This window comes from Osmerus mordax, chromosome 3, assembly GCF_038355195.1.
Source record: "Osmerus mordax isolate fOsmMor3 chromosome 3, fOsmMor3.pri, whole genome shotgun sequence".
Classification (NCBI taxonomy): domain Eukaryota; kingdom Metazoa; phylum Chordata; class Actinopteri; order Osmeriformes; family Osmeridae; genus Osmerus; species Osmerus mordax.
In genome coordinates, this window is record NC_090052.1 from 5,927,617 (window position 1) to 5,938,211 (window position 10,595).

Sequence of the window (10,595 nt, forward strand, 5' to 3'; positions counted from 1 at the left end):
TAGCTTGGGCCTTTGCCTTAGCCCTAGTGCTAGCCAGCACCCTGAGATTAGCTTCTATGTCGGTAGCTCTGGCCCCAGGTACACAGTAAACTGTCGCTGGTTGCTCCAATCTAATGTTACGAGTGATGGAGTCACCGATCACTAACGTCTGAGGAGTCCCACTCCCACCATGCTGCAAAGGTGAAACCGGTGGGGCTGATCTTGAGTCCTCCCTAGCGCTAGGACTCCCTGCCAGTGATGTTGCGCCAGTCGCATCTAAAGTTACTAGCATACGTTCTTCCTCAAGCGACTGTGTTAGCAACCCCTTGACGGAAGTACGAGGAGGCAGAGGGTTCTCACTGATGTCTTTATTAGCTATCGCCGTTCGACGTTGATTTCTTTGTAGTACTATGCATCAACATACATCGTACACGAAGACTTCTAGACACCGTAAAACTACACAAAGAATACACAAATACAACAATGTAAATACACATATAGCACAAAGGAAATCATGTCTCGAAACATGTGCTACTATTACAAACATGTGATCATGTCTCGAACATGTGCTACAATTACATTCAATTATACGTGCGGAGGTAAAATATTACAAGACAAGTTTGACACATATACAAATTACCTCGCTCCGCTTTCCAAAGGGAAACCATACAAATGTAGACTCATGTTCACCACACGACCATCCATAAACGAAATGCTGCTCCTTATAACAACGTCTGCATTAAACTTCTTTCAGGTAATTTAGCGCTTCACAGCTGCACGCACCTTACGTGATGACGTAAGTCAGCCCAGAAACATCAAAACAAAAAGCCGGTCATTACACTCCCACCAATCATGTTATGATAAACAAACACATGAAACAAATCATACATGATATTAACCTTGATGACCACACAAACTCAGACAAGTAAATGCATTGACAATTTGACAAATCACATTTAGAAACCATTCGTCTGATATGAGTATGTCATGTATTACTCTCAAGTAAGACCACTAATTTCTGAACTGGTCTTTCGATTATTGTAGATTTAGTGTGTTTCTGATTAGGTTTTGATCGCTCACTGGTTTGAACTTTCACCTTTCTAACTAGGCCATCACTTCCATGAGTGACTTCAACCACTCGGCCTAACTGCCATTGGTTTCTTGGCAGCATGTCTTCCTTGATAATGACTACGTCATCAACTTTAACATTTCGTCGGGGAACATGCCACTTCTGCCGTAGAGATATGTTCATTAGGTATTCTCTTTTCCACCGACTCCAAAACTGTTCTATGAGGTACTGAACTCTGCGCCATCTTTTGTTTGCATAGAGGTCTTCCTTCACAAATGTGCCTGGCGGAGGAAGAGCAATCCTTGACTTCATCATTATTAGATGGTTGGGCGTCAACGGTTCCAGTGACTTTGGGTCATTAATACCATCTACTGTCAATGGACGACTATTAACGATAGCCATCGCTTCGTAGAACAAGGTTCTAAGAGAGGAGTCATCAAGTCTGCCAGGACACAGAGAGAGCGTAACATTCAGCACACTGCGCACAGTCCTAATCTGGCGTTCCCAGACACCACCAGTGTGACTTGCTGAAGGAGCGTTAAAAATGAACTCGCATTGTCTTCCGAGTAGGAAAACTTCAAGAGTCTTGACATCACATTCCTTGAGAGCTTCTTTGAGCTCATTTCTAGCTCCTACAAAGTTGGTGCCACAGTCACAGTGGAGTTGACGTATTGCTCCGCGAAGACTAATAAAACATCTTAAAGCGTTGATAAACATGTCTGTTGTCAGATCTTCGAGCATTTCGATGTGAACAGCTCTAGAGGAGAGGCACGTGAAGATGAGTCCGTATCTCTTGTACTCCTTCCTACCTTTCTTTACAAGGAATGGACCGAAGCAGTCCATGCCGGAGTAAGAAAACGGATCCGAGGCCTCAACACGCTCTGTAGGAAGCTCAGCCATACGCTGTTCCTCTGTTGGCCGTCTGAGTTTTCTGCATCGTACACATCTATGTATCAATTTAGCAACGGATTTACTACCACCTACAATCCAAAATCCATTGGATCTGAGCTCCATTAGTGTTTGATACCGCCCTTGATGGCATGCTTTGGTATGGTAGTGGGTCAGAATAAGATCTGTGATATGATTGTCCTTAGGCAAAATGACTGGGTGTTTTAACTCTTCACTAAGAGATGATAGCTTCAACCTTCCTCCGACATGAAGGAGACCATCTTTCAAGATGGGGTCAAGTTGAAAGAGTGTACTTGAGTCCTGAAGAACATTTCCCTTTTTGATCATCCTTATCTCTTGGGAGAAAACATGTTCTTGGAGAAGCTTTATCACACTCTCAGAAGCCCTTTTGCACTCCTCCACAGTTATAATAGCATTGGGACATTGTTGTTTTGAAGCCAGCCGTTTTATTCTAGCAACTACTGTAAGGAGTGTTCTCCAAGAGGATACATGTCTGAAACGGTTAAGGAAGTCTGGTTTGCCATTGCCTTTGGTAACAAGAGCTTGAGCTGATCTGACTTCAGGGTCACCCACGAGTAAGTTATTTGAAGAGTTGAGTGTGGGACACACCTCTCTTTCCCACAGGAACTTAGGTCCTGATATCCAGGTTGTTGTCGTTAAGTCTGAAGCATAAAGACCTCTTGAGGCGTGATCAGCAGGATTTTCACATGTATTTACGTAAAACCACTGGCTTGTGTCTGTGAGTTCTCTTATCAGCTGAACCCGATTTGCCACGAATACATGAAACCTCCTTGCTTCATTATTAATATATGCTAACACCACCTGTGAGTCAGTCCAGAAGAACTCCTGATCAATCTTCATCTCCAGCTCAGCCTTTAACATAGAACTCAACTTTGCGGCAACAACAGCTGCGGTCAATTCCAACCGTGGAATACTTTTGATCTTTGTGGGTGCCACTCTGGCTTTGGCAATCACAAGACTGCAGTGTATTTCATTCTTGTCATTTTTGAACCTCAGGTAAGAACATGCACCATATCCTATGTTGCTTGCATCTGAGAAGTGGTGCAGCTCAGTCCTGACTATGTCACTGAAAGACGGAGGGTGGTAACACCTTGGAATGCTGAAGTCCTTCAGCCCCTGGAGGCTATTTTTCCACTCCTCCCACCGTGGAAGCACATCCTCAGGAATGGCGTCATCCCATCCAACATTCCTACGGCACAACTCCTGCAAGATGCATTTTCCCTTAAGAAGGAAGGGAGCGATGGTTCCAAGAGGGTCATACACTGAAGCAGTGATTGACAGTATCCCACGACGTGTTACTGGCTGGTCCTTCAGTTTGACATCAAAGCTCAACGTATCATCTTTTGTGGACCACTGAATGCCAAGAACGTGTCCTGTAGTTTCAGGGTTAAGGTTGAGTGGTGTGGTGGTTGTTGACCATTCTGAAGAGTCTACACAGCGTAGAACTTCTTTCTCATTCGAATTGAATTTATGAAGTCGTAGACCTCCACGCTTGCACAGTGCTTGAGACTCAATGACAAGCTCTTTAGCTTCCTGGATCGAAGGAACGGAGATCAAGCCATCATCCACATAAAAATTTGTCTTCACAAATGACGACGCTGACGGGTACTCAGACTTGTACTGTTCTGCTAAGTACTTAAGGCCAAAGTTGGCACATCCAGGGGATGAGGCAGCACCAAAAAGGTGCACAGCCATTCTGTACTCTTGAGGTTCTTTCTCCAAGTCTCCATTCTCCCACCACAAGAACCTCAGGTAATTCCTATCATTTGAAGGAACACGAAACTGGTGGAACATCTTTTCGATGTCACAGGTCACAGCAACCTCTTCCTTCCTAAACCGGCAAAGTACTCCCACCAAGGAGTTGATCAAGTCTGGGCCAGTGAGCAGAGTATCGTTGAGAGAAACACCACAGAATTTTGCAGAACAGTCGAACACCACTCTCAACTTGTCTGGCTTTAGAGGGTGGTATACACCATGATGTGGTATATACCATGCCATTTCTCTCTCAGATGGTGGATGGGTTGGCTCTGCATCTCCCCTGCTAAACATCTCTTCCATAAAGACCTTATAATTGTCATAATACTGTTGGTTGGTCTTCAGCCTTTTCTTAAGGTGATGCAGTCGAGCAGTAGCTAGCCTTTTGTTGTTAGGTAGTAAAGGAGGACTGCTACTCTTAAAGGGAAGAGGTAGTTGATAATGTCCATCATCTTTCTGCTCGATTTTGTCGCTAAGAAGACTGATGAAACGAACGTCCTCTTGGGACACATGTTTGTCCTCATAGCTCCTCTCATTGAAGTCCGACTCCAGTACCCTCAGAACATCATTAGCCGATGGAAGTGATATCTCTTTCACTGAGACTCGATGAACGAAGCTTTGGCTTCCTTGTCTGTCCAGATGGGGGTTGCAAAGGCCTATGATGCTCCATCCAAGCTCCGTTTTCTGTGCAAAAGGCTCATTTTCACTGCCAACAATTACTTTTAACGGAGCCAATGCTGAAGGACAGTCGTATCCAATCAGCAACCCTATATCGCAGCTCTGGAGTGGTGACAGCTCACTTGTTATGTGCTTAAGATGAGGCCATTGCAAAGCTGTCTCTTTGGTTGGTATATACGACTTGTCAACAGGGATGAAGTCACATGAATAGGCTTGCTGCACCTTAATGGGGTTTCCACCACTGAGTCCTCGAACTCGTAGACCTCTGACTTTAAAACTAGTGGTGACAGTATCATTGGCTGTCATGGTACTGAGCCTAAGCTTCACTGGTTGACTGTTAACTTCTAGTTCATCAAGAATGTCTTTCAAGATGAAAGTAGAGTCACTTTGGGTGTCAAGTAGAGCATAAGTGAGTATTTCATTTTGTGGCTCCTCCCCTGTAGAGATGAGGACAGGAACAATACTGGACGTAGCAGAAGCACGTTGTGTCAGTGCATAAGACATAACATTTTGGACTTCTTGACTAGTCTCTACTTCTGCGTCTGATCTTAAAGCTTTCACTGCTCCCTTGACTCTGTCTTCGTGCAAGCAAGTAGGGTGACGCAGTCCACATATGCCACAAGTGTGTCTCTTCTTACAGGTCTTGGTAATGTGTCCCGTTCTGAGACATCCGAAACAAAGTCGTTTTTCACGAATGAAAGACCTTTTGTCGTCTGTAGACTTTGCTGCAAAGGTCGGACATTTGGCAATGTAGTGGGTTTCACTCTCACAAACAGAACATGGTTTCGTTTGATTGAACTCTTGTGTTTTTGTTGCAGCACCCTTAACCTTAACTGTTGTGTTGAGCGCTTTGACCCTTTTTGGGAATTTATCTTCTGAGACCTTACAGCTCATAAAAAGTGAAGAGGTTACAGGGTTACAAGCTATCTTGGATTCCCTTTTCAGAAACTCTGCAAACCTTTTGAAGCTTGGATAGTCACCAGACGCATCCAACTCTTCAACCACAAGTCTGTTCCATTTCCTTATTATCCACTCGGGTAGTTTCTTGAGTAGTTTGAAGTTTTCCTCGCTGTCATTCAGGATTGACAAACCCTTTACGTGCGGGATTGCTTCAACACAGCTTTGTAGAAAGTCTGTAAACTCTCGCAAGGAGAGAGGATCATTTGCTCCAATTTTTGGCCACTTCATAAGTTTTTCGCGAAAGGCTCTCTGAACAATGAAAGAATTGCCATATCTTTCTTCAAGGACCTGCCAGGCACCTCGATACGCATCTTCCGAGTCTCTATAAAAGAATCCTTCAACAGCCTTTAGAGCTTCTCCGGCCAGGTAGTTTTTCAAGTAAAACATCTTCTCATTTGCTAGAGTTACTTTGCGGTCAATGAGGGCTGTGAATGACATCTTCCAGTTGACAAACTTTAGTGGATCACCAGTGAAAATAATTGGTTCTGGAACAGGAAGTCGACTTAAACTTAAGGAGTTTACTAATGCTTGGGCTAAGCTCACAGTCTCTTGACTAGTCTTCACCTCAGGAGAGGTTTGTTGGTGCTGGAATGGCTCTGCCTTAGGATTTAGCTGGAATCTGTTATTACACTCCTCTGCACCAAACTCTGTTTCATTTTCACCTCTGTTGTAATCTTCAGGATTGTCCTCAAAATCATTGTATGCCTTTACACGAGCTGCAGCTACTTTAACTTCTTTATCTGCTTGTAGCATCTGAAGCTTTGTTTTCTCCTCATCAAGTCTTAAAGACATCTCAGTTTCTTTCTGTTTAATTTCTGCTTGCATTTTTACTTCGTTAAGCTTCCAGTCAGTCTCTATTTTGCGCAGTTTTGCTTGCTGATCATATATTTCTTGCATGGCTTTTGCTTGCTCTATTTTGGCTGCAAGTTCTGCTTCTGCATCAGCTCTCCTACTGGAAGCCGAGGAGGTCTTTGACTTAATCTCATGGGATATATTAGTATCTTGAGATGACTCTGACACGACTGTATCTGTGTTTGTACAACCAAAAACAGATTCATACTCATCTTTGTTTAACATTTGTCTAACTCTTTCTTTGACAGTTTCTTCATTTTGAGTATCATCTAATGTTTCTAATCGTTTGCTCACCACATCACATATTTCTGTAGTGAGCGTGGTGCAGGTATCCATTCTTTTAATAATCTCTGGTGTTGTAGTTTGATTGCGTAACAAGGGGGCATACTCTTGGCTAACTATATCTTGTCTGTTTTGAACGTCTCTCTGGATTTGGTCAAGATCTTCACCTGAGCAGAAAGTTTTTAATGTAGACCTAGTTTCTTTAGCTAATTGCTTCCAGGAGTCATAAGCCTTGTTAAAAGCCTTCTCGTGTTTCTTCGATTCCTGGTTACGCATCTCTAGGCCTTTCTTTGTAAGACTTCCCTTTCGTGAACTTGATCTTATTTGTTGCGTTTCTGAAGGACAGTTAGATTCCTCTGCAGAGGCTGACATTTCCCTAACTTGTGCTGCTGTTTGCATAATTGTGTCTTTCTCCATTTGTCTGTCTTTAATTTTAAATAGGGTACTGACCTACTCGTATCAGACATCTATTTTGACACTCCAATATTTAACAAACAGGAAACAATCTTTTGTGCAACACCATAAGTCAGACATTCAAACTTTTCAAATACCTAGCCACGTAAATACAGCTAATACAACTCTGCATTAACGTATATTAAACTTATCAAAGCACCAAATGAATAGGACCTGCTTTCAGTCTTTGTTGAACCGATCTTGCTACTCCAACGTCGAGTCTTGTTGAAGCGTTTACTCCAACGTCGAATCTTGCTGAAGCGTCGAGTTTTACTGTTAGCAACCCCTTGACGGAAGTACGAGGAGGCAGAGGGTTCTCACTGATGTCTTTATTAGCTATCGCCGTTCGACGTTGATTTCTTTGTAGTACTATGCATCAACATACATCGTACACGAAGACTTCTAGACACCGTAAAACTACACAAAGAATACACAAATACAACAATGTAAATACACATATAGCACAAAGGAAATCATGTCTCGAAACATGTGCTACTATTACAAACATGTGATCATGTCTCGAACATGTGCTACAATTACATTCAATTATACGTGCGGAGGTAAAATATTACAAGACAAGTTTGACACATATACAAATTACCTCGCTCCGCTTTCCAAAGGGAAACCATACAAATGTAGACTCATGTTCACCACACGACCATCCATAAACGAAATGCTGCTCCTTATAACAACGTCTGCATTAAACTTCTTTCAGGTAATTTAGCGCTTCACAGCTGCACGCACCTTACGTGATGACGTAAGTCAGCCCAGAAACATCAAAACAAAAAGCCGGTCATTACAGACTGAACGCGACTCTCTAACAGTCAACTTTTCGAGCAAAATGACACATGTAGGACAATGTGAGTGGGTGAGAGACATTATAGTTAACTTACGTTAATAGTTTATGCCAGCCAAGGAAATCCGTCAAGAGCGTTGAGTTGGCTAGTTCAACAGGAACGGTAGTGTCGGGCTCCAAGGAAGAAATCCGCGAAGAAAGCCGCGCCGAGTAAACCTATAAGTAAGATAGTAAATGTATAGGTTAAATCGGGAAGGACAAAATAAATGAATAAATTAAGTAATATATATATTCGATTAACAGGGAGCTAGAACAAAAGCTTGGGAAAAGTGGAGGAGCAAGATAGTCTCGCTTCAGCGCTCTCCAGGGGAGTTGTTTTCCAGCGACGGCCTTGGCCAAGGCCTGTGCTGGTTACGGGGCCGAAAGTGGATAAGATTGGGGTAGTTGTTTTGAGTAGCCGCAACTCAATTTTCACGTCCACCCTTCAGGAAGGTCTCCATGTCCTCCATCTTCCTTTGCAGAGCCGCAAACTTATCCCTGTTGTAATCAATGCTGCGTTGTAAGTTCACCGTCTGAGCTCCAACAACTCTGCCCACCGCATCAATCATATCGGGCAGCCGAATATGTAAAACAAGGACACCTCTCTACTGTTTAGAATTCACTGCAATATATGTTACTGGAATTACAGTTTTTTTTATTCGCTTTGGTACTATTTTCACAAGTAAGGTGTACATTTTCAAAACTCTTAGTACAAAAATCCAAACTGATCACACTTGTAACGCAGCTAGTCATTCTTTCAAAACCTGATGGAATGCTTTCAGTCAGTTGCACATGTTTTTCAGTCCACATAATCATTGTTTCAAACACAAGATTATTGTAATATGTAATGGGAACATTTGGTTTAATCACCGAAACACAACAGTATGATCTTCTTTCAGTTTAGTACTTTTAACAATCAGTTCATCCAACAGCAAACAATGCAAGATACATGTTTCAAATCGGCCTTAGATGTGCTGAAATTAATATGCTACAGTACTATGTAAAAGACAGATTACACAGTTTCACATTAGGCAATACACTTACATTACTCACATTTACATAATAAATAATAATTTCCAAAATATCCATCCTATGTGTAATCAAGTGAAGGATCAATGAAGACATCGTCTACAATCATTTGGGCAAATTACGTAGTTTTTACTATTTTTCAGATATAATTGTAACATAGGTATACTTTCTATTACTGTATGTAACTACAGTTTTTTTTATTCGCTTTGGTACTATTTTCACAAGTAAGGTGTACATTTTCAAAACTCTTAGTACAAAAATCCAAACTGATTACACTTGTAACGCAGTTAGACATTCTTTCAAAACCTGATGGAATGCTTTCAGTCAGTTGCACATGTTTCCAGTCCACATAATCATTGTTTCAAACACAAGATTATTGTAATATGCAACGGGAACATTTGGTTTAATCACCGAAACACAACAGTATGATCTTCTTTCAGTTTAGTACTTTTAACAATCAGTTCATCCAACAGCAAACAATGCAAGATACATGTTTCAAATCGGCCTTAGAAGTGCTGAAATTAATATGTTCCAGTACTATGTAAAAGACAGATTACACAGTTTCACATTAGGCAATACACTTACATTACTCACATTTACATAATAAATAATAATTTCCAAAATATCCATCCTATGTGTAATCAAGTGAAGGATCAATGAAGACATCGTCTACAATCATTTGGGCAAATTACATAGTTTTTACTATTTTTCAGATATAATTGTAACATAGGTATACTTTCTATTACTGTATGTCACTACAGTTTTTTTTATTCGCTTTGGTACTATTTTCACAAGTAAGGTGTACATTTTCAAAACTCTTAGTACAAAAATCCAAACTGATTACACTTGTAACGCAGTTAGACATTCTTTCAAAACCTGATGGAATGCTTTCAGTCAGTTGCACATGTTTCCAGTCCACATAATCATTGTTTCAAACACAAGATTATTGTAATATGTAACGGGAACATTTGGTTTAATCACCGAAACACAACAGTATGATCTTCTTTCAGCTTAGTACTTTTAACAATCAGTTCATCCAACAGCAAACAATGCAAGATACATGTTTCAAATCGGCCGTGTTGAAAAAAAGTGCTGAAATTCATATGCTACTATACGTAAAAGACAGATTACAGTTTCACATTAGGCAATACACTACAATCTAGATTTTCCAAAATATCCATCCTATGTGTAATCAAGTGAAGGATCAATGAAGACATCCTCTACAATCATTTGGGCAAATTAGTTTTTATTTTTCAGATATAATTGTAACATAGGTATACTTTTTACTGTATTACTGTATGTAACTACTACTGTAAATGAGAACAAAACATAACATTTAATGCATACATTAGGGATCAAGCCTGTCTTGAGGATTTGGCCATAGATTCTCATCCACATCACAATGAATGTTGTCATTGTTCAAGCACCTTGGAAAAAACCTTTTGGCGTGACGAATCCATGCTTGACATTGGTCTACATTGATGTCATCACATGCATCATCCATGGCCTGAAGGAGGGTGGCACGCTCAAGGGGTTGGCGATCATAGACCTTCCACCTCCATGCTGAAAAAAATTCCTCAATGGGGTTGAGGAAAGGAGAGTATGGAGGCAGGTAGAGAGTCATGAATCGAGGATGGGCCTGAAACCATGCTTGAACTACCTGTGCATGGTGAAAGCTGACATTGTCCCACACAATTACATAGGTGACCCCTTCACCTTGACAGGCCCGCTCAATTTCATTGAGAAACTCAATAAGATGTGCAGCATTATAGG

The 10,595-nt window shown here is 41.3% G+C and overlaps 1 protein-coding gene and 1 long non-coding RNA gene across 2 annotated transcripts; both read right to left on the reverse strand.

Annotated features, from left to right (window-relative positions):
- Nucleotides 1-332: 332 nt before the first annotated feature.
- LOC136936881 (uncharacterized) lies at nt 333-3,997 on the reverse strand. The gene is made up of 2 exons (XM_067230546.1): nt 620-3,997; nt 333-435 (listed from the first exon to the last, which is right to left on the reverse strand). The coding sequence occupies exon 1, from the start codon at nt 3,974-3,976 to the stop codon at nt 965-967; it is 3,012 nt and encodes a 1,003-aa protein (XP_067086647.1). The 5' UTR covers nt 3,977-3,997; the 3' UTR covers nt 333-435; nt 620-964.
- A 3,275-nt stretch (nt 3,998-7,272) lies between these two features.
- LOC136941245 (uncharacterized) lies at nt 7,273-7,755 on the reverse strand. The gene is made up of 2 exons (XR_010876466.1): nt 7,560-7,755; nt 7,273-7,375 (listed from the first exon to the last, which is right to left on the reverse strand). It is a non-coding gene; the product is annotated as an uncharacterized lncRNA (long non-coding RNA).
- Nucleotides 7,756-10,595: the final 2,840 nt, after the last annotated feature.